At 40.9% G+C, this 24,511-nt stretch overlaps 1 protein-coding gene and 1 pseudogene across 1 annotated transcript; both read right to left on the reverse strand.

The window, feature by feature from the left end:
* Positions 1–609: 609 nt before the first annotated feature.
* Positions 610–22,651, reverse strand: RAB32 (RAB32, member RAS oncogene family). Its single transcript, XM_027603754.2, has 3 exons — positions 22,106–22,651; positions 6,233–6,510; positions 610–1,753 (listed from the first exon to the last, which is right to left on the reverse strand). The coding sequence occupies exons 1-3, from the start codon at positions 22,353–22,355 to the stop codon at positions 1,604–1,606; spliced, it is 678 nt and encodes a 225-aa protein (XP_027459555.1). The 5' UTR covers positions 22,356–22,651; the 3' UTR covers positions 610–1,603.
* LOC113927841 overlaps positions 22,529–24,511 on the reverse strand; it is an 83,576-nt pseudogene continuing 81,593 nt past the window's right edge.

Consider the following 24,511-nt stretch of genomic DNA (forward strand, 5'->3'; position numbering starts at 1 on the left):
TTTAATATATTTTAAAAACTAAGAGGGGCTATATTAACTAAATGGTAAGTGATATTTAAATAAGGGGCTTCTTTATATTCCTTAACTTCAGAAAATCTAATTCTATACAGAATACATGTCCCAACATATCAAAGAGCTTATTTTTAAATGCAGAACATATAAACACATTTGTGATTCCTAGGCAAAGCTTAGATTTAACAAGAAGAGCAAGCTACATTTTATGGCCCATGATAACTATTTATTCCCAGAATACACCTGTCAGAGCAGATGCAATTCCTGCTAGGTTTTTTTCCCCCTGCTCTCAATAAATGCATGGATCTTTCCTACCCACATTCATAATAATGTATAAGACAATTTGATCAATGCCTCATTTTGTATTAGCTCTGGCTTATGTCACAAACACTTTTAAAATTCCTTTGAAAGAAATAGGTTGGTAATGTATGGTGATTACCATAACAATAAAAAATTAAAAAAAATAGGTTGGACCTTTCAGATGATAGCAAGTCCCTGAAAAACAAAGGGAAAAAGTGAACAGACACAAAGTTTTGTAAGGCAGAAAAGTACACCCTATTTACCTTTCTAGAACCATATTAATTCACAAAAACAAGGTTTCAGTCAAAATATTTATTTTTTTCCTTAACTGGGTTAAATGGTAATACAAGTATTATGAGGCTGCCTTAAGTTTCTCATGTGCTATCCTTTAAATGTCCCAAACTTTACAGAAAACCACACATGACCTATTTTCTTTCATAATTCATAATACAGAACCTCAGCTTTCATTGTATATGCTTTGAAGTGACTTCTCTCTGCGACCATTACTAATACAGATTTGAAAAGACTAGCTCCAGTTGGAGAGAACTGCAACAGTAATACCAGCCAGGCTCTCAGGTACAAAAATAAACAACCAGGAGGAAGAAGGGGGGAAAAAAAACTGGAGTGAGAGAGAAGGAATATTCATTTATATTGTTTCCAACTGCCAGCAACCAAACCAGAGCTAGAAACCCAGCGCCATGTGTGTGCTGAGTCCTTGGCAAGGACATGCCACCCTGGGTAGGGCTCTTGAAATTATAATATTTAAGGATAACAATTTTACATGAAGTATCAAAGTTTGAAGTAGGAAAAAAAAAAAAAAGGAAAAACTGCAAAACAGGAACTTCAAGCCTTCTGTGACTACCAGAGTCTGCAGCCTCCCTGGAGAGTGAGACTGGAATGTGGAGACAAGACAGGGACCCATAGCCTTGCTCAAAGACTGCAGGTCAGGTTTCTTACCATCCCAGCACTGCCGCTACAAGGCACAACTGGGAATTGGTAAGGGGGGGGGGCCACCATTTAAAAAGATGTTACAGAGGATGTAAACATTATCCTGAACTCATGGTGACCACCAGAAAACCCCCCTGTGGGCGCAGGCTCCCAGGGGTGCCATCACTGTCGTTCTGAAAAGGGAGAAAGATTCATCCAACCCGAAGAAAAACCAGAGCATTCATTTAAAGTGCAGCCCCGGGAGGACTCACAGAACAGCACACCCGCCACCTTATCCATTCTCAGGACTGGCTCCAGCCCAGGCAGACTGCATTCTGCACGCGGGACAGATGCTGAAACCATGTCAGCAACACTGGGACTTGCTCTCTGCGGTCAAGGTCTCCTGATCCAGTTTAACTTTGTCCACGTCGTTTTCTTCATTTGGAAAGCTTTGTTGGTTTGCAAGAATATTCTCCACGAGGAACCGGGCTGCTTCATCGATGTTTACATTATCCTGTAATGCAGAAATGATGAACGAGATGAATTCTAAGGATTAATGCTTAGAAGAAAGCATGAGGAGTATTAATGGGACAAGATGGTGGACACCCCCTCTACATCTTCTCCCTCACTACAGGGTATACACCCTCAGAGGTCAATACCATTGAGTAATGTGGCTACAGAACTCTGTTCTTTTCACAAAGGATTCCCCTTCCTGATGTTCCTGTTTCAAACTTTTTGCCCCCGAGGTTCAATGAACTATCTTCAATGGTTGAAAAGGAATCATCATCCCATGCTGGGTTGCCACTCACATAAATGAAAGCACTAAGATGAAAAATTTCCTGCCCTTGAACATTTAAGTCAAGCATTGGATACACTATGAAGAGGAATGTCAACGGGCTCGCACATTAAAATATGATAAATGCATCATGTCATTTCTCCGAGTACGGATTATTACTTCTAGTTGTCATGTGTAAATTAACCTGAAACAATGTTGTAGGTGTGATGTCCATTAAAAATACCCTAAGGATTCACTAGCTATAACATTTGTGTGACAGATTTATTAGTTGTCATTAAATACACGAGTAACACATAACAAAATCTGAGCGTTTTAAAAAAAATATTTAACTTTTCATTTCTAAATAATTTGATTGACAAAAATGTTGCAAAGTAGCAAAAATTCCTACAGACCTTTCACTCATATTCCTAAAATATTAACATCCTGGATATCCAGATTTCCAGATAAAATCAGGAAATTCGATAATAGTGTCAGCATTAATTATGAAGCCTATTCAAATGTCACCATTGTCTCAATGTCCTATCTGTGATCCAAGTGACCGGCTGTATTTCGTGCTCATGTCTTCTTGGTCTCCTTTAACCTGGGACAGTTCTTCAGTCACCTTGCCTTTCATGACCTTGACATTCCTGGAGCAGCATACTGGCCAGAGATTATCCCTCAGTTTAGGCTTGTTTGAGGTTTCTGTATCATTAAACTCAAGTTATGCATTTTTGACAGGAGTAAGCGATGTGTCCCTCTCACCGTCTGAGAGGCACACTTGCTTAACGTCATGTCTGCCAGGCTTCTCCACTGAATAGTTACTATTTCTCCTTTGTACTTAGTAAGCTCAAATATGGAAATATCCTATTTTTCACCATAGTTTTCCCCATTAACTTTAACATCAATTAATTCTTCCCTAAAACAGCTATTACCATGGTGATTGAAGGTGACTACCTGGGGCGCCTGGGTGGCTCAGTCATTAAGCGTGTGCCTTCAGCTTGGGTCATGATCCCACGGTCCTGGGATCAAGCCCCGCATAGGGCTCCCTGCTCGGTGGGAAGCCTGCTTCTCCCTCTCTCGGCTTGTGTTCCCTCTCTAACTCTCTGTCAAATAAATAAATAAAATCTTTAAAAAAAATTTAAAAAATAAAGGTGACTATCTATTTCCATGATTCCTTCTGCATTTATTAGTTGGAATTCTACTGTTAGGAAGAGTTTCCTCTTCTCCCCTACTTGTTCATTGGTTTATTCCTATCATGGATTATTATTTTATTCTATGGAAGAGATCCATTACAATAGTTATTTACTTTGTTGCTCAAATCGTCTTGGATTTTTGGAGCTCCTATAAGTAGGGTCCTGTTTCGTTTTGATGGGTCTCCATCATTTTGTGTTTCCTTAATTTCTGGCACCACAAAATATCTCTGTTGCATCTTTACTTTCCTTGTCCCACCAATCCTGGAATCAATCATTTCTCCATTAAACTTCTGTTCTTTTTGCAGGAGAACAGTATTTAAAAACCAAATTCTGGGGGCGCATGGGAGGCTCAGTCAGTTAAGCATCTGACTCTTGATTTCGACTCAAAGTCATGATCTTAGGGTGATGAGATTGAGCCCCACATCAGGCTCTGTGCTCAGTGGGGAATCTGCTTGAGATTCTCTCTCCTTCTCCCTCTGCCGCTTCTCCAGATCATGCTATCTCTAAAATACATAAAATCTTTTAAAAAATAATAAAAAATAAAAACCAAATTCTGGGGATTAGAAAGCTCATTGGACCTGTGGTGTCATTGCTCCTGAGCAGGCAGAGCTAGTAAATATACATGTGCCCTCCACAGACACGTACACATCAATTTCTACATTTATCAGTTTATGTATGTGTATATAGACACACATATAAACACAGAAACATATATATTTATACATACATATAAAACATTAAGTTCATATTGATCTCTCCAATTTCGATCTAACAACATGAGGTTCATTCTAGCTGTCTCCCTTATCTGATATACTTTCTCAGATAGTGAGAAACCGGCAAGACTTGGGCTATTCATTCGGGTACCTTTTCCAGCATCAAGGTTTTTTTTTTTTTTTATCTCCACTCCCACGATAAGTATTAACTTTAAGTATTGATCTTTGAATGTCCAAAAGTCATTTAGCCCCCACCATTCCCATTATCTCAAAGAATTATAATGCTCTTTAACCGCATTTAGTAGCAATTGATTAGGAACAGAAAATCCCATATTGTAATTAGTCACACATTTTCGTATTGGAAATCCATTATTTGCCATAAAGGTGAAAAGATGAAGTTCATGAATCCAAGACTGTCTTTTGGCTGTGTTCCCGTTAAAATTCAGATCACAGGAATTCAAGCAGAAATCAGCTGGGAAGTCAGCTGCCGGCCAGCTCAGAAATACAGGCGTTAGTGACACTCGGCCAGTATTTAAGCCTCGACTAAAATTTTAACCTAAATTTCATATTACTGTTATTCTCTTGGAAAATTCCTGGATTACTACTGAAGAAATTCTGCAGAAGGTGTTGCTAATAGATTTGTAGGAATGCGCAGAACAGACCTGAAACTTCTACGATGAACCAATGTTTTCCCTCTCCACTCCACATGTAACTGTCTATAAATGTTAACAAAGCTGATGACTTCCAGTTTCCAGCTACACGCCACTTGACGCTGTTTCTAAATCTTCCATCTAGATTCTGGGGATGAATTTGGATTTATTACCTGAATGATTAATTCAAATAAAACTTAGAGAAGAAATTTTATCTGTAATACATGCAACTCTTCCCACAAATCTCATGCTCTAATAAACATTGCATGTACCACGGATTATTTCCCAACAAAGCTGGGAAGTCAAGCAAATCACCTGACACACACTCCGCGGACGCGGACGGAGGGTGTGGCTTCCCGGACGCGCCCCCACGAGGCACCTCCCCTTCCGCCATTTCTTCCTGCCCCCCTGCCGAAGTGCTCACGCGGCACCCGGCCCCGCACTGCAACTTTCTTCTGCCACCACTTTTTATTCATGAAACTAGATCTTAAGAGTCTAGGATGTATTTATTTAAACAAATAGCCTTTAGCTTAGGAGTAAAAACTTCTGCGTCCAGCAGACACTAGTTTTTCCGATGACTCCAACATCACTCAGTTCTCTCCAGAGCCGCTTTTCTGTGCAGTCTCTCATAGCTTTGCTTTCCTTATTCTGATCATCAGCGGCACCAAATCATCTTCTACTTTTAGGGTGGGTTTCTGGTAAAGCCAAAAGTAACCTAGCCGTAAGTAGGTAATTTGACCAGTGGATAAACCTGGTCACATTTGTTAGCTAAGAGGAAAAGGCTTTTTTAAAAAATACATACCTACAAGAAATCCACAGAAGGCATCCCAAATGCTGGGACTGTGTTAAGATGCACAGTCTTATGGTTTGGACTTTGTCATTAGAGAATTTCTCCAACATTTCATCATTCTGACATAAGTCCAATTGTTATTTGACCTCTATAATGTGAAATTTCCAAAGCACATTAACGAACTCCCTCCCCACCAATATTTTGCGCTTGTGATTTTTCACCTTTGCTTTCTTACATATCTAGGCTGGCAAGATTTTTAACAACCAACTTAAGTGTTTTTTGTTTTTCTTCATAAAACACTGTATCCCATAATAGATGAAAGAAAAAATTCTCACTCCACTATTCATGAAGCATGTCACAAGTGTTGATACTTGCCTCTTGTTCAAATTCTTTCATACACAATTAATCTGAAACTCTTCAAACATCATCTGAATACATCTGATACTTTCAGTGTCCATTTTGGTTAGTACTGCACATGACCCACACATTCACCAGGGTCATCTATGTCCCTATATTTCGTGAAGCCTTCAGTAAAAATCAAAAATGCTTGGGCTTGACAAGACACTTTATCTCCCCATAAACTCCAGTTGCAGAAGTGTTTCATTTAAAGGCTCCAACTCAGAGAATGTCATTGTTCTTTGCTCTAAATAACAACTAATTTTTATTTTGATGGAAAACCTGCCCTTCTATTCACCTCCACATTAGCCAATTTTGAAAGCGTTCCTGCTGCCCACTCAAAGAAACTATAACATGCTCTACTTTGGCTTTTTCTAGGCTCCCCAAAACCACTCACATAAACCCATCTAAATATTTTAAAGTTACAGCTCAGATTTACAAGAGCAGAGCAGATACAAACACAAAGCAGACCTCACCTTTGCAGAGGTTTCAAACCATCCAGTGAAACCATGTTCTTTGCAGAATTGGTCCATCTGGGGAGGATTCTGGCCACCATCCTTTTTTTGGTCACATTTATTAGCTAAGAGGACAGCAGGAATAGGGCTGCCATTTGGAAGGTGGACTTTACTATCCAGATCACTTTTCCATTTTAAGACGGCCTCAAATGTGGAACTTCTCGATATATCAAAGACTACAAAAGCACCAACAGCCTCTTTGTAGTATACTCGGGTCATGTTGCCAAACCGCTCTTGCCCTAAAAATAAATAAGAGATTAAGAGCTCATAATTCAGACAGAGTCTATATTTAGATATAACCCCTCTGACCCTAGGCATAGTGCTATAAACACGTCTCCCATTCCATAGCAAAGAAACTGGTGGGATGAAGGATGCACAGAACCACATGACTGATCATGGGGTCTGAGTACACAATTAGCTAGCTTTATGTTCTGCGCATGTCCAACACATGCTCCATAAACATCCAGATGACAAGGGCGCCTGGGTGGCTCAGTTGTTAAGCGTCTGCCTTCAGCTCAGGTCATGATCACAGGGTCCTGGGATGTTTGGGCTCCCTGCTCGGTGGGAAGCCTGCTTCTCTCTCTCCCTCTCCCCCTCCCCCTGCTTGTGTTCCTACTCTCACTGTCAAATAAATAAAATCTTTTAAAAAAATAATAAAAAAAAATCCAGATGACAGTGCTTAAAGCTACAGGGCCCATAGCTCCCCCACCTCCCACGCCCTCTGGTTTAAGAGAAGAGTTAATAAAGGAAAAAAGCAAGCTGGTGGCGGAGGGGGAGAGGACACAAGAATAGAAGAAAATGAAGCTTGCAGGAAGAAGATAAGTATGGTGGGTAAAATGCAGTCAAAAAGACTAGAACTGGCTATGAGATAAAGGAGCTCATCTTTCCTCCCCATCTCTAGCCTGCACCCACTTTTGACTCTGCATGCAAGATTGCTCTCCTCCAAGAAAGCATACACATGCAAACCTACAAACAAAAAGTGGCACATGTGGCTGTGTGATTAAAAGAAGGATCAACTATAGAGTACTTCAAATATCATACTTTTAAAATAATTTAACATGTTAAATACTTTGGAGAAAATTCTACTGCTTCACATACTACATGGGACTTTGCAAAGCATCCCCTTTCTGTCTGGTATTGCTCTTTGACACTGGAGCGACCCTAATCTTCATCTGACAGATGAAAATCCATGTGGAGAGCTGCTTGGCCAGGATGACAGTGGCACGGACAACATAAGGCAGGACTACAGCCTGGGTTTCCTGGCTCCCACGCACCCATGTTAATACGATGCTGGCCATTCTGAACCATCCTGTAGTCGCCTTGACTTCTAAGGCATTTATTTATTTATTTTAAAGATTTTATTTATTTATTTGAGAGAGAGAGAATGAGAGATAGAGAACACGAGAAGGAAGAGGGAGAAGCAGACTCCCTGCCGAGCAGGGAGCCCGACGCAGGACTCGATCCCGGGACTCCAGGACCACGACCTGAGCCGAAGGCAGTCGCTTAACCAACTGAGCCACCCAGACGCCCGACTTCTAAGGCATTTACCTTCAGTCTGTCAAGTTATGGACTAGAGTGCTCAGGAAAAAAGGCAATCAGTGCAAATCTAAGATGGGTAACTCTGACCAATGATAAAAACAAAACTGATAGGACACTTTCCTGTTAAAACACATGATGTAAAACACACGTTATCTACATTTTATGGATAGTAATAAATGCAAAGCTAGCCACAAAAAAGTATTCCTTCTTCTCCAAATTCTACTATAGCTTCAGAGTTTTAGATATAGCTTAGTGAAATAATGGAAGAAAAACACAATAGGCAAACTTAAATGGATACGCTTGCAGTTCATTTGGTTTGTGACAACTCCTCATACGGGCTTATCTGAAGTGTACTATGATGGTCCAGATGTCTGAACTTCATTGTAACAAATGGTAACATATGAAACCTATCATGTTCATATTTTATTGGTAAGGTAAATCTGACCAGCCAATTATATAGCTTATTTAATCACAATGCTGACATTTATAAGAAGTTAACATTGTACCATTTTCCATAAACATACACATTTAATAATCATACATGGCAAAGTCACAGAGGATATACCAACTGGTCAAAGTCAATATCACTCTTCTGCAAAAAGATGACATCGATTGCATTAAAGTGGTTCCGACTTCAATTTTAACTAGAGAGTACATACTACTTTTAGTTTTATAAATCTTAATTATTAAACATAAAATGACTATGGCAACAAGGGAAACTAGCCTCATTAAGACAGTCCAGATTATAAGATTATTTCACAGTTATAAGAAAGTACTCTTTTGGACTATCCCTTCAATTTAGAAATGAGGGTAGGCTGCCAAACTAGTAAAAGTATAGAAATCCAGATGTTTATGAAGAACCATTAAGCTTTACTATTGTTTTGTTTACTGAATCATTTATAAATTCCTAAAAATACTACTTTCAACCAATCATACTAAATCATATTCAAATTTGTCCTCATATAAACTTCTTGGTAAAACATAAGAAAATCAGAAATGTGTATGACAAGTAATTTTTTAAGTGGACCCTGTGGCTTAGAAACCTCAAGTTATTTTCCCTAGGTTCCAAGGTTAGGATTCAAAACTCTGATAGTCTCAGAGTGTGCTTTCTAACAACCACACCATACGGCAACTCAAAATAGTGTCAATTACCCTATTAAGCAGACGAAAAGGAAAGGTACAGCCTGGGAGAAAAAAGATGCAAATCCTAGATCTAGTAAAGGACTTATACCCAGGACATATAAAGAACTCTCAAAACTCCAAAGAAAGAAGATAAAAAATCTAATTAATAAAGTAAGCAAAAGACTGGAACACTTTATCAAAGAATGTATACAATGACAAATAAGCAGAGGAAAAGATGCCCAACATCATTAATTATTGGAGAAAGGCAAATTTAATTCACGACGAGCTGCCCCGTCATGCCCACAAGAATGGCTAAAACAAAAAGTCTGATTATACCCAGGACTGGTGAAGATGTGGAGCAATCAGCTCTCATACACTGCTGGTAAGAATAAGAATTTTAAAATAGTGCATCCACTTTGGTAAACAATTTGATAGTTTCTTAAAAATTTAAACATATAACTACCATACAACCAACACATTCCATTCCTAGGTATTTGCCCAAACAAAATGAAAGCACATGTCTACACAAAGTCATGTTTGTGAATGCTCATAGATGTTTTATTTTTTTAGCCAAAATAGTAATAAATAAAGTATGGTATATCCATACAATGAAATATAACAATAGAAAGGAAAGGAACAAACTATGGATACAAGTAACAAAATGGATGAATCTCAAAATAATGATGCTGAGTAGAAGAAGCCAGACCAGAGAGGGAATAGGTTATTACTTTATGAATATTTATATCAAATCCTTAAAAATAAAAACTATAGTGACTTAGAGGAAGCACATCAATGACTGTCTTCAGCAAGGCAGAGAGATGAGTTACAAAGGGGCAAGAGGAAATACCTTTGGGGTGATGGAAATGGTTGCAATCTTGATTACAATGATGTTTCGCTAGTGTTTACATATGGCAAAACATCAAATTGTACAGTTTGTTGTATGTCAATTATATATCAATAAATAAAAAATAATACCTACCTCGGAGGCTCACTGGGGAGGTTTAATGTAAAATGCCTGCCTGAGAGTCTTTTAGGGCAGAGTACGACAAACTATAATTCATGGTCAAATTTGGCTAAAGTTTTATCGGAATCTTGTCGCCTTCATCTGTTTATGGGTTTCTACATCTGTTTTCATTCTACCATGGCAGAGTTGAGTAGTTGCAACAAGTAGTGAATGCCTACAAAACCTAAAGTATTTGCTACTTCTGTTCTAAGGGGTGAGGGATGGTCTATCCCTTGAACTGGAAGTGCTATATAAAAATTCATGAAGGCATGTACTTAAAGTATAATTTACATGCACAGACCTTAAGTTCAAAAAGTAAAATGTCAGGCCCATAGTAAGCACTGTGTAAATGTTAGCTAGTATTATTATTAAGTGCTCAATAAATGTATTATATGAAGAAAGCCTGAGCATCCTCTTTAAAATGGTGCAACTAAACCCGGCAAAGCCTTAAACTAGTTATATGCTGTAGTGGTAGTGTAGTGGTGAAAACAGTTTGCAAAGGACGATGAACTTGAGGAAAGTACAAATATACTTGAGAATCAAAATATCAAGCACTAAAGGTCAAGCAACCCCAGGCATGTAACTTTCTCTGCCAAATAAGTGAAGTGTCTTTAAGGATCTTTAGGGATCTTCTAAGCCCTCCCAGCTCTCCCTTCTGATGTTTTAAGTTTCTCTGTGATAACTTTAATATAATGATTTTCTAAAAATTCTGCAATCACTGAATCCAGACAGCAATGGGGATCAAATGTAAATAATCCAGAATCAAAAGGCCATGCCATGCATTTAGGAAAATAGCTTACTTTCCAACAGAATAGTAAAGTATACTTCCTATTTTACTGAGTTCATCATCTCCTTTTTTAAAAATTCTGAAGTAATCCACTACTGCTTCAGAAATATTCCTGAATTGGTCAAAACAAATAAAAAACACACATTTCTAAAATACATTAAATTTAATTACAGAATAGAAAAAGATACAATGAATTCATTTAAAATAATCTTAACATAAATTTAAGAGCTGTTCTCCAAAAATAAACCTAACAAGGTAAAATCTAGATTTAACTATGTTGGTTTCAAAGGTTGGAATGCATAGATATGCTAAACTCTTCCAGCTGTTAAACTAGAAAATAAAGGAAACTTTGCTACTAGAGTAAGAGTTGCATCCCCTAACTTTGTTACTATTACTCTCTGGGTAATTTTATCTATTCCCTTATTATTGCCTAAAAGAACTATAGTGGAAAACAAAACTACTGTTCACAGATATTCCATTCTCCTCTACTTCTAGATGCATGAAGGATCACACTCTTTTGCCCCCACTAAATTAGGAGTGGCTATGAACTAGTCTTGGCCCATGAAATGTAAACAGAAGTGTCATTTCTAAGCAGAATTACTTGGGTGACAGTGTCCTTGTCCTGCTACAGCAGGCTTGAACCCTAATTTTGAGATGACAGCGTCAAGAGATGGTAGAGCCTCTGTTAGCCTGAGTCTTCTGGTAGCTCCAATGCAAACCTGCCCTCACATCCTTCCCTCCACCCCAACCTCTGCCTTCACTATGGACATGTAGAAAGAGTGAGGAATAATTATCTTAAACCACTGACATATTAATGTTGTTGGAACCCCAACATAACCTAGTCTATCCTGACTGATACAACTCCCAAATATTTTATTTTTTTACCTCATATCTAGATTTGATTTCCACTAAAAAATATGTATTAGGTTCCTTCCATGTACCAGGCACTATGCTGGACACTGGTCAACATCACAGAACAATGAATATGATTTCCTCTCCTAAGGAGCTCACAGTCTATTTGAGGACACAGACACACTGATACCATGCTGTGTTAGGTGTAATCAGAGATATGAAGAGTATATTATGGTAGCATACAAAGGGATGGTATTCATAGAGGTATGTAAGCTAATCTTATTAGTTGTTTCTTATCAATAAATGCCATTCAGATGCTTACTTGGACACAACAGCTTCACATATTTAACTTCTAGATACAACTTCCAACAGTGCTGAGTCTTCCCCATGAGAATGATGCATTCTGAGGCGACTGGGTACCTCAGTTGGTTAAGAGTCTGTCTTCAGCTCAGGTCATGATCTCAGGGTCCTAGGATAGAGCCCCAGGTCGGGCTCCCCGCTCAGCAGGGAGTCTGCTTCTCCCTCTCCCTCTGCCCCTCCCCCCTGCTCATGCACAAGCTCTCTAATAAACAAATAATCTTAAAAAAAAAAATGATGCATTGTACTACTTCCCTCTCACAACACTTTGGGAGTTAGCCCTAAGCTTAAAAAAGGGCTAGGGACCAAATTAATGGAAAAAACTTTCATATTTACATTAAATTGCACAGGAATTCTGAAGAATCCTAGAATTATTTTTTCTTAATTTTAGACAAAAAAATATAAAGAATAGTCTCTGGGAAGTAGCCAATCAGCCATTCTAAGTTCAGTCCAAGAAAACTTTATTATTCTTGGATTCTACTTTACATAAATATGTAAATAAAATGCAGGGAATTCCTACCATGCTGACTGCTCCTGGGTTGTGTCCCAGAACAGGAGAGGAGAGGGTAGAGATGTCTGCAGTTATTAAATACAAAGACAGATGCATGAGTTTTATTTCATGGAGTGTGTGTGTGTGTGTGTGTGTGTGTGTGTGTGTGTGTGTGTGTGTGTGTGTGTGTGTGTGTGTGTATAGAGTTAAAGCTTATGGCAATATAAAAACTCAGCAGGACCTGGGAGATCTTCCTCTAAATAGGAAGTAGCTCAAACAGGGTGGGGAGATTCTAAGCAACACCACCTTCTTTAACCAGTGCTGCAGTCATTTCTTACTGGAGGAGGAGGGACCCACTTTCATGCCTTCCTGACCAACACTTAGATGGACAACATTGTAACTGAGAGAGGATACCCCATATCATCTAGTCCAACCTCTCTTGTTTTATAGATGAGAAAATAAAATCCCAGGGAGAAAAAATTACTCCAATTCCCAAGTTATCTATTATCCAATGTGCTGTCCAATCTGTTAGCCAAAGACTTTCTGGAGTACATGTTGCTCCATATGTCCCATGTTTCCAAACAGACCCAAGGCAGTGCCATGGGCCTAGGACGACTCTCCTCAAGGCTAGCACAGCCCTATTGCACAGGGTAAACCCTTTCTCTAAGTCTCCTAGGGCTTTACCATAGCAGCTATGGGCAGTGCTCCAGTGCTGAATGCTTTAGTTACCCCATATTGGGGCAGCTGCTGTGGGCAGACTGCCAAAGTATTCCAAAGGACTCTAAAATGTTTTATCTTTTAAAAAAATTCTGTTACTTCCTTTTCTAGAAGAGGGAACCTTTATTATAACTAGACATCATGGCAATGAGAATGAAGAAAAAGCAGTGCTAGTCATCTAGGCTCAAAGATATTTAAAGATGCACAACTTATATACCCAAATGGATGAAGCTTAAGGTATATATGGTGGCAAAAAGATCAAAATGCTTATGTAATATTTGGGAGTATCCAACACTAATGACTTGAAAAGGAGCTGAGGTAACATATTTCCAAAAATACATAATGGAATTAAGGAAAAGAAAACCACAAAATAATTTGCCTTCTTTCTTTATATGTAAATTTCCAAAAGGAAGGTATTTCCTCTCAGTGTTTGAAAAGGAAAGGACTACATTCTGAACGGTTATCGGAAAGAGAGGCCAGAGATGCTCTCTTTTGTGATTTTAATCACTTCCTTTGTTTAGTTTTTTAATGTTCATGTCAATATTTTATGTTCATGACCTCATTTGATAAATAACCTAAATATTTCCTCACATTATTTGAAACTCAAAATATAAATTTCACCATGAAACACAAATCAAAGTAATGAGACAACTGGTGTTTAGCATTCCAAGTAGAAATGCTTACCCTTTCCCACTGAGAATCACTTGAGCTACACAGTCTTACTCAAGGTGATCCAGTGGAAAAGTATAGTTTCTAATTAGTGCTTGTAAACTCCTTTAAAAAAAAAATCCTTAAATCTCATTGTGCGTTTTAGAGATGAAGCACTGCTAACAAACATGTTAGAAGGCCAACAGATCAATACCAAGTCAAATTTCATTTAAATCCAGTCATCAGGGGCACCTGGGTGGCTCAGTTGGTTAAACGTCTGCCTTTGGCTCAGGTCATGATCCCAGGGTCCTGGGATTGAGCCCCACATCAGCCTCTCTGCTCAGTGGGGAGTCTGTTTCTCCTTCTCCCTCTGTGCCCTCTCTCTCTCTCTCTCAAATAAATAAATAAAACCTTTAAAAATAAATAAAAATAAATCCGGTCATCAGTTCTAAAAGGATAATTATCCATTAAAATTTTTTATACCATGATATAGGCAACAATGTGATGTCATAATGGGTCTTGGGTTTGTCAAACAAAAGAGTAACAAACTGAATACAGAAACAAAATAGGAAAACACCTAAATTAAAAGGAAAATAAACTGCTTTCGAGACAGTAGCGGTGGTAATACTGAGTAGTTCTCAAAATTACCTATTCCCCGATCAACTCAGACTCTGGATTTCTTTTTGCTACCTTAAGATGACTGGGCTTTTGTGGTATTCAGTCACTGTGTAAGGTCTTATTCTGTGGGACTATAAAAAGAACGGCTGACTTTAATCAATCTGAAACAAGTAATAAAATCAAAATATCTTTTTGATTTGTGTTCAAAGTCATAGTAGTTTTAAAAGTTTAAGATATTAGCTTTTTCCTTTCCTACCTAGTTATTCAACAAGAGCAAGAAATGTGCCATCTCTGTCCTGTAAATGCTCTTGTGTCCATACACTACCCTCAGAAGGATGCTCTTGAGATAGGCACACAGACAAGGAGGAGGTGATGTGAAATCGAGAACAACTCCAGGGTCATGGAAGGTGAGTGTGAGGGAGCACGGGGAGCAGGCAGGTTTGCCCCGTTAAGTGGAGAACTCCTTGAGTGAGGTGAGAGGATCAATCTATCCTCAGGGTGCAGCAAAGCCAATGACAGAACAACTTCTCCTCAACTTTAGTAGAAATCAGATTGCACGTAGTGCTTGGTAGTTGCAAATTTCCAGGCCCTACCTCTAGGAATTCTAATTTGATAAGTATGGAGAATTGGTAGTTGTCTATTCCATTATCCCCTCACAGAATTTTATTTGGGGAAGCAGTGACTCCAATTAAAAAAAAAAAAAAAAAAAAGGCCCTAGATTTCCCAGTGGTCCTCACAGCAAGGCATGCATGTCTGCTTGGACCACAAAGACTATGACCAAGGCATAGGTGGGCGGTGCCATGTCAGCTTCAGTCCGTGAGGACTTTAGGGTTCTGCTCAGCAGCTGTGGACTGCCCAACCACAGGCTTACCAGGTGAGAGAATTAAACTCTTTGTTAAAATCACGATGCATAGGGATGTTTGTCAGAGGTAGCCAAATCTATTGACACAGTTGATGCTAAAGAATCTGCATTTTATGGGGCACTTGGGTGGCTCAGTCCATTAAGCATCTGTCTTAGGCTCAGGTCATGATCTCAGGGCCCTGGGATCAAGCCCCACATTGGGCTCCTTGTTTAGCAGAGAGCCTGCTTCTCCCTCTCCCTCTCCCTCTGCTGCTCCCCCTGCCTGTGCACGCACTCTCTCTGTCAAATACATAAAATCTTTTTAAAAAAATAGAAGTGAGTGGAAAGAATGGGGAAGAAGAGAATGTAAGGCCAACTGTCAGAGATCCTTAAACTAAACCCCTACTACCCATTTATTTTTATGTGGCTCTTCTTTCTCAAAAGGAGAGTGAGGAAATTACATGTGTCTAGCCTCCTTGGTTATAAAAAGCACTTTTGAAAATATAATTGAATAGAATTCTAAAGCACTTTTATCTTGATCTTTTACCTCACCCTACAGAATTCCACCACCCCGCTCCATTTATATGTCTGCACTGTTCTCCCCCTCCAGGAGATCTCTGCAACCACAACACAACCTAAACTTGTCGACTTAGTCCACTCTCTACTACTTAAGTGTTAATTAAGTGTGAAATCATCACCAGTTTAAGGATATGCTATCCTCAGGCTACAAATATAAGGCCTTCAAAGTTTTCTTCTTTCGAAGAGCACTTTCTTTCATCTCTCAATCTCTTCTAACAAATGCCTAGAAATATGGATCAATCATGTTTTTTATTTCCTATATTTTATAATGCTTTGACATCTTGGGGCCTTGGGGACCAGTGGAGGGACTGCCCCTTCCAGCTAGCTAGTTCTTAGAGACAGACAGCAAACCACTTGCTGAAAGCCTATCTTTGATAAGCAAACCAACCAATCCAGAGTCCTCACCACCCATCTGCCTCCCTTTTCAGGCTCCTGCAGTCTAGCACACTATCCTCCTGCCCTAAATCACCCATGGCCAGGTACTAAACAACCAGAGACCACCCCTCTAGCCCAACGCCCACTCAAATATTCCAAACTAACCAATCCTAAGCTTACTCAGCTTGCCTATGCTGTCTTGTCCATTCCTTCCTGCAAAAACTACAATAAAGCCTAGCGCATGCTCTTCCCTTGCTCCTTCTGCCTCTCGACCAACCCCGGTGCCTCCCCATGTGACCCTGCATAGGGCAGCATGCTCCCTTCTCTTGGGAACTATGAATAACAACCCATCTTTTCAGTGGTGATGATCTGGTGTGTGGGCCTTACCACACCTGATAAAAACAAAATCCTGGGTATGCTTTAAAACAGAATAAGAATCACTGAAATTTCCATATCAGAAGCTTAAGAAAATCAGAAGGTCAAGAAAACATACACATAATGGATAAAATTTCTCCTAAAATACATTTGAAAGTAACGCTGCCTCTCTAGAATAATGCATGGCTTAAAGGTTTAAAAAGGTTTAAAAGATCAGAGTAGACCATGCAAACACCTATAATTATCACCGTGCTTTTCCAGGGTGTGCTCTACAAGTATCTGTCAATAAAACGGCATTGTTATCTCCAGAAAGTCCACACTGTGGAAAGTCTTTCCAAAATGCCCCCCAGAAATGACGGAGTCGATCAAAAAGTAACTACGCTGGAAGTTCTGTTAATTAAGAAGAGTGTAACTGGGGGCACCTGGGTGGCTCAGTGGGTTAAGCGTCTGCCTTCAGCTCAGGTCATGATCTCAGGGTTCTGGGATTGAGCCCCATGTCGGGCTCTCGGCTCAGCAGCAAGTCTGTTTCTCCCTCTGTGACCTCTCTCACTTTCACTCTCTCTCAAATGAATAAATAAAATCTTTAAAAAAAAAGTATAACTGGAAATTCTGGATTGATAACATAGAGAGATAGTAATTACTACAATGGGTATAAAGTAGGAGTCATATGAGCTACTGTAAGAATGACCAGAACATTTGCAAATTTAGACAAGAGTCTGTTAAACTGTTCGACAACAATCTTTAGACTGTTTTGACACCAGTGAACCCAAAATCCGCTGCACTATTAAAAGCTTGTTTTCATATCTCAGAGTCATGAGACGTGTCTCTGTACAGTGCCATTGATTATCTGTGTTCTCTTGGTCAAGTTACGACACTTCTCGGTATTTAGACTATGGGATCTCCAAAAGCCTTCAAGATCTTCATTTCAGGGCGCCTGGGTGGCTCAGATGGTTAAGCGTCTGCCTTCAGCTCAGGTCATGATCCCAGGGTCCTGGGATCGAGTCCCGCATCGGGCTCCCTGCTCAGCGGGAAGCCTGCTTCTCCCTCTGCCTCTCTCTCTCTCTCTGTCTCTCATGAATAAATAAATTAAAAAAATCTTTAAAAAAAAAAAAGATCTTCATTTCAAACAATAGAATGATTAGGAAAATGGTTGGGAAGAAAGGTCAAGTTTTAGCGTTTTCTCTCGATGTCCCCCTCTCTCTACAGCTAATGTGGGCACTTTTCAGCCTATGTGGGACAACTGAGGCAACTGAGAAAGGTAACATATTAATAAAAAAAAAAAAAGGAAAGGCAAAAAGCATATCATTATCAGGAGAATTTCCACGTGCAGTAACAGAAATATGCTGTTAACGCTGCCCATCCTGCCTGGGCAATTGTGGATGCAAAGTCCAGACTGGGGCGCCCAAAGATGTCTCCGGATTTACGAACTGAGGAAGATTTAAAGATGTAAGATGGGACAGTAGACTTCACTTGTAATTCAGCACAGCAGTTGAGTCTGCATAAGGCTGAGGATGGCAAGATTGTACAAAGTCAGATATAATGAAGATTTTAAAAAATCCCTTTAAATGAGTTAATTGGAAAGTCATTGTAATAGTCGGTGTTTAAGATGGAGATTACAAATCTAATTCCTCAGAGCATTGCTTCTTCATACTTAGAAGAAACCCGAATATTAATAATTGTTGACTAATAGATACATTGAAGGTCAAGAAAGCATCCGAGATAATATTCCAGACTCTTGTTTATGTGGGTTATAGGAGAGTTATGAAGGCAGGCAAGAGGCCATGAGGTACATGGGCTGTCAATGTAGAAGATGGAACAAGGGAAGTAGTTCTAATTTGGGATGGGAATCAAAACAATAAAAAGTGAATCTAAGTATGCTTTATGTAAGTTATAATGTCTTCCAACCAAGCATTTTATGCTCTAGGTAAATAATACTTAGAGGAACTTCTGAATAGAAGGTTCCTGATCTGTTCTTGGGCCCAAAGGAGTGTTATCCATTCAGATTATTTTATATAGAAATACTGATTCTAAAAAGTGAAAGGTGGCAGAAGAGATCAGTTCCTCAAAAAATGCCACTTTGGCATAAGGATTATTTTGAACTAAAGGCACTTGAAAAAGAGCAGGTTTAAGAAGGGTGCTCTAATCTCTTTTTCTCCCTGAAAGCAGATAAGAATACTCTCATGTGAGAGATGTCCTCTCTTTTCTAGGAGGAAAGAAACATTCTTATCACCAGGGATGGGAGTCAAAGTGGAGAGACGTCTCTACAAACAGACTTTATAAAATAACGCTTATTTTCCTTTAGCTTCCCCGTATTAGTTATTTTTCCACAATTCCTTCTCCTTGTTCAACCTGGTATAAAAGCACTTAGGTTTTGCCACTTCTTTGGGTGTTCATTTTCTTATGAGGGCTCCCGTGTCAGAGAAAACTTATGTGAAATAAATTTCTGCTGTTAATCTGTCTGGCATCAATTTAATTTTCAGGCCCCGCTGAAAACTCTAAAAAGGGAGGGATAAAATTTTGCCTCTCCTGCAAAGGTAAATCACTTCAACAAATACAGGAAGACTACACTGTATTAGATCTAAATGGACAAACTGGTTTCTTCCTTTTAAAGATCTAGTCTAGACCAGCCATTCAATCGACCTGGAAAATTCTATAGTTGCTAATAAAGTTATAATAAGTAGTAAGCCAAACACTACTTCATTTATGATACATATGAAAGGGCGGATCATATTCTGCTCTGGGAAATAACCTAGTTTGCAGTGACATGGCAAACAAAATGCACCAAGAAGGCTGAAATTGCTGGTAAATAAGGGGCCCATCAGGAATATGGTGAAGAAAATTGAAATAAGCCAGGACGCCAAGTACACTTGCTCCTTCTGTGGCAAAACCAAGATGAAAAGATGAGCTGCGGGCATCTGGCACTGTGGTTCCTGCATGAAAACAGTAGCCAGTGGTGCCTGGACCTATAGCCCAGGAAAGTCGACCACCAGACGACCGCAGGAATTGGGAGACCAGTAGAAGCTCCACCATTTAAGACATTGCTGGCCTATGATAAATGGGTTAATTTATGTAACAACAACAAAAGGAAGTTTAGAGACATCTCTTGCTACATCTTAATTTAGTAGTATTTATTAAACTTCTTAAAATTTTATTGACGACTTCAGTAACTTAGTATATTTCAGTTAATGTGTTAAGAGCAATCTCAAGGGGCGCCTGGGTGGTTAATTAAGCAGCTGCCTTCAGCTCAGGTCATGATCCCAGGGTCCTGGGATCAAGCCCCATGTCCGGCTCCCTGCTCGGCAGAGAGCCTGCTTCTCCCTCTCCCTCTGCCTGTGTTCTCTCTCTCTGTCAAATAAATAAATAAAATCTCAAAAAAAAAAGAGCAATCTCAAAACAGGTGTAATGTAAGGGACAGTTGCCTAACACAAAAATTGTACTGAATTACATCTGGATTTTAAAGCTACATTCATTTCACGCAATAAAAAAGCATTCCGAAGGCCTGTACCCAAGAGTCACCATGGTTCCTGATCTGAAGAGTTCAGCTGAAACTGCTTGGCCACATTTATGGGAAATGTCTGGACAACTCCCACCTGTTCTACTTGCCAAAGTTTCCAAGTATAGAGACTCAGTGTAATTCCTTTACCAATTTTCTCATCTCTAAAGCCACGACAAAGAAACTAGTAATAGTACCACACCTTAAGTTAGTCCTATCAACTGACCAGTTCTACCTACTGTTTTGCAGTAAAGGAATATTTCTATCCTTTGAGGATTCAGTATGATTTAATGGGTTACTACATAAGGCAAATATGTTTAGCTCTGGGGAACTTTCTGGAGTGGCCTTCAATTTGCCTTCATTACATCATTATGACTTAATTCAAATGGTATGAGCTAGGATTCACTAACAGGTCAAATATTCAAAGCAAACGTACTCTCTAAACCTCAAGTGAAAGCCAAATTATTTTTGTGGCAGCTTCCTTATATATTAAGATCCCATCTCTGAAAATCTTATTTATAAGGTGAGCCTAGTAATTTCTAATTACCTCATAGTTTACCTCAAATCTTATTAACACCTGGTGTGTACTTGCTGAATGGTCTCGCAACCAGGAATCCCCGTTCGAGATCTTAAAATCTTGCTTTCCTTCCTGGCAAAGCTCAATCTTTGGATTTAGGCAAAAGTGCAAGCACATTCCATCTAGGCCAATATGTACCAGAGTCTGACAAGACTATGTCCCCTTCCTGGCTGCATAGGTCTGTTCAAGGTAGACAAAAAAAGGGAAGTGATACCCAGGGAGAAAATTACTCATGATTTTGCTTTCCCAAGTCTCCAAATATAAGTATTTTTGCGTGAAGCTTAAAAACACAAATGTGCCAATAAAATCTTTTATTTACCTGCAGTGAGGCCCAATGAAAATTTAATAGCTAAATATATTATTTTACAAGAAGAATAAGGCAAAGTCAACAACACTCCCAGGTGGGGGTTTAAAATCATCTTCATGGAAATCTACAGCTACACTGAAGATTCCTGGAGAATGACTATCACATGGTAAGGCAACCTTCAGAATTTACGACCTTGTCAAGAAGCAATACTAGTATTCACAAGTGTTCTGTGAAACTGCAGGAAGTATTTCAAAAGAAGCCTCTGGCTTCAAAAGATGACTCTTCAAACGAACTTTTGGTTTTCTGTAACCAAAAGAAAAAAAAAAAGCTGAGCCCGGGGCTGATCATCCCCCTTTCTCTGAGGAACTGACATACATAAATTTATCCTCATATCTGAGGCAGAGAAGTCTGTTCTTAAATAAGCGAGTATATAGGTTATAATTCTTCAATACCTTCTCAGGGAATAAGCTGTTGATGAAAAGAGCACTTACCTAGCAGACAGACCTATGTCGTCATCCACCCCCCGCACCAGCTGGGTGACCAAATCGTCTAAGGTTGATGCATCTGTAGGATGGTCTCTCCAGCTCTGTACTTTCTCCCGTAAAAATTCTCTATCGCAGACTGAGCTTCTTTCCAGCAATGATTGAACAGGGTAACTTTTGGTATCACTTCCATATTTAAGCTTTCCAAAGTTAACATCTTTTTAAATGCCCACCCCGCCACCCACCCCACCAGAGTTCAAGTTTTCAAAAATTAAAGCAAGGAGATAAGTACCCTCTCAAAGAGGGGTATTATGCTCCTAAATGGCAACTGAAAGCAAATGACAGAGAAACAATACATAGGGGTGTAGGGTGGAGAGGGGTCCAGGTGTTGGTTTAGGGAAGGAGGAAGGATTCAAGAGCAACCTTCGCAAATCTTCACCTTCGGAGGAGGGGCATGGAGGGGCCTGGCCTAGGAGAAGAGCACCCTATCTGAAAAAGGGAGTTTCACTCACAAAAAAGGGTCTCAGATCCAAGGTACGTGATGACAAACATTCTACAAAGGAACCTGGGGACGCCCGGGTGGCTCAGTCGGTTAAGTGTCTGCCTTCGGCTCAGGTCATGAGGACAGAAAGAGGACAGCAGACTGAGCGGTGCCCACCGCCCGCCGCTTACCCGCGATGTCCCAGAGCTGCAGGCGCACCAGCGTCCGGTTGTCCCAGTTGAGGACCTTGAGGGCGAAGTCCACCCCGATGGTGGCCCTGTAGTGCTGGGAGAAGAGCTGGTGGACGTAGCGCTTGATGATGCTGGTCTTGCCCACGCCGAGCTCACCGATGACCAGCACCTTGAAGAGGTGCTCGCGGGTCTCGGGCGCAGCGGCCCCCGCCGCCCCCTGGCCCGGGTCTCCGGGTCCCCCGCCCGCCATGAGCGCCCCCCCCGGCCCCGCTCGAGCCGGCCGCCCCCCTCTCCCCGCGAGCTCGGGCTCCGCGCCGGGGCCCCCGCCCTGTCGCGCTGTCCCCGCGCGCCTGCGGAGCCCCCGCCGGCCGTCGCAACGTCCCCGAGGCCGGCCGCCGTGCGCCCGCGCCACCGCCTGACGGGTCACAGGACCCGGAACCAGCCGCGCGGAACGGAAAGAGGGCCGGGGGGGGGCTGGCCTGCGGGGGAGGACCCGACGAGGAGGCCGCTTCCCGCCGCCGCCGTCGCCGCCGCCAGCGCTCCGGGCGCGTTGGCCGGAGTTCGGCACTTCCTCCGCCGGGGGCGTCCCCTCCTGGCCGGGGCGCGCGGAGCCCGGCCGCCCCCTGCTGGCGGGAGGAGCCCCCGGGGCGCGCCAGGTGGGCCTGATAAAGTGCGGAGGCCCCGAGGCAGCTCGCGATCACCGGGGCCGAGCGCGGAAGGGCGGGGTTGGTGGTCAGGGGCGCGGCGCTGACCCGGGGGCTAGACCTCCCTCCTGCCTCTGCCCAGAGAGGGTTTAACACCTGCAGATATCTGCCTCTGATTTCTTTCTAGCGGCCCACTTTTGAAGAGAAAGGGAATGGTGGATTGACTCTGAACTTGACAAAGGACTGATAAAACGCTTTAGTATTTAAGTGAGGGACTGGCCCTGAGGAAAAAGACGTTAAGATCTCTAAAACAATCTTATTGAGGTCTTCAGCTAGTAGAGACTCGGAGATAAATCCTAGGAATTGGTTGAAAAGTAATAGGTAGTTTTGAGCGTTTTATTTTAAAGAACAAAGCTTGCCCTGCTTGCTGCGTTTTTTTTAAATCGAGGGATAACCTCCCCCATAATTAGAAACACCTGGAGCTGATGTACTCCGGTAGCATCCTTAAATAAAGAGGCTGTGCACTCTGCTATAATCTGAGTCTTTGAAAAATGTTTTTCAGAGGTGGAGGCGTTTTAAAATTTAAAACTTGAACTTCTCGGATTCCAGAACTGTGAGAAATAAATGTTTGTTGTTTAAGCCACTCAGACTAGGGCAGTTTGTTATGGTAATTATTATAGTAACTTGTTACATCAGCACAAACTAAGACATCTGGGGAGCTAGCTGTCTAACTTACCCAGACATTCTGTTTTAATCTTCCAGAAGGAAAGCCCAGGAAGATATATTTAAAAACAAACAAACAAGCAAGCAAAAAACTAGGTGAGCATGACCCACACTTGACATACAGAACCACTGATTTAAATAATACCAAGTAGTGGGGCACCTGGGTGGCTCAGTCGTTAAGCGTCTGTCTGCCTTCGGCTCAGGTCGTGATCCCAGGGTCCTGGGATCGGGTCCCGCGTCGGGCTCCCTGCTCCGCGGGAAGCCTGCTTCTCCCTCTGCCACTCCCCCTGCTTGTGTTCCCTCTCTCGCTGTGTCTCTCTGCGTCAAATAAAATCTTAAAAAATAATAATAATAATACCAAGTAGTATAAGTAAACGCCGAGTAACATCTGCTTGTGCAGTTCCAATTGGAAAAGGCTGGGAGTTGGGTCGAGCGAAAGCACAAATCTTCAGTATCATGGGCTGATAGCTCAGTCAGGAAGCAGGTGTTTATATATAAAATCAAGAGAAAATCATACAATCTGAGATTTGTGACTGAATAAGTGACTCTAACATTTCCATTTGCTACGTATAGGAATGGCCTGCTTAGAAAATCCCCTTGTGATGCTCTCACACGTTCGTCACACCTCTCATCCCCTGCCAAGCTCTCTACCTGGAATACATCCCAGACCATGACCTCACCCAAGGCTCTCCCGTGTAAACCTCTCCTCAACATTCAAGTGCTAGATCAAGGGATCACCTGCCCTTTTCACCTCGAATTTCCCTGGCAGATTTACACATTCATTTATTTATTAGAAAGCTTATGATTGTGCCAAGAAATGTTCTCGATACTCCAAGGACAATGATGAGCGGTATAGACAAGATTCTTGCTCTCAAGGACTTTATACTGTAGTGGAAGCAAGGCAGAATATTAAAAAGCAATCAAGTAAATGGGATAATTTCAGATAGATATAGATTTTACGAAGAAAATTAAATGGGAAAATGCCATGTAGTGAATGATCATTGAACGAAGAATAAAAGCTACACTAATCAGCAGGCCT

The sequence above is a fragment of the Zalophus californianus genome, chromosome 7 (assembly GCF_009762305.2).
Source record: "Zalophus californianus isolate mZalCal1 chromosome 7, mZalCal1.pri.v2, whole genome shotgun sequence".
Taxonomy (NCBI): Eukaryota; Metazoa; Chordata; class Mammalia; order Carnivora; family Otariidae; genus Zalophus; species Zalophus californianus.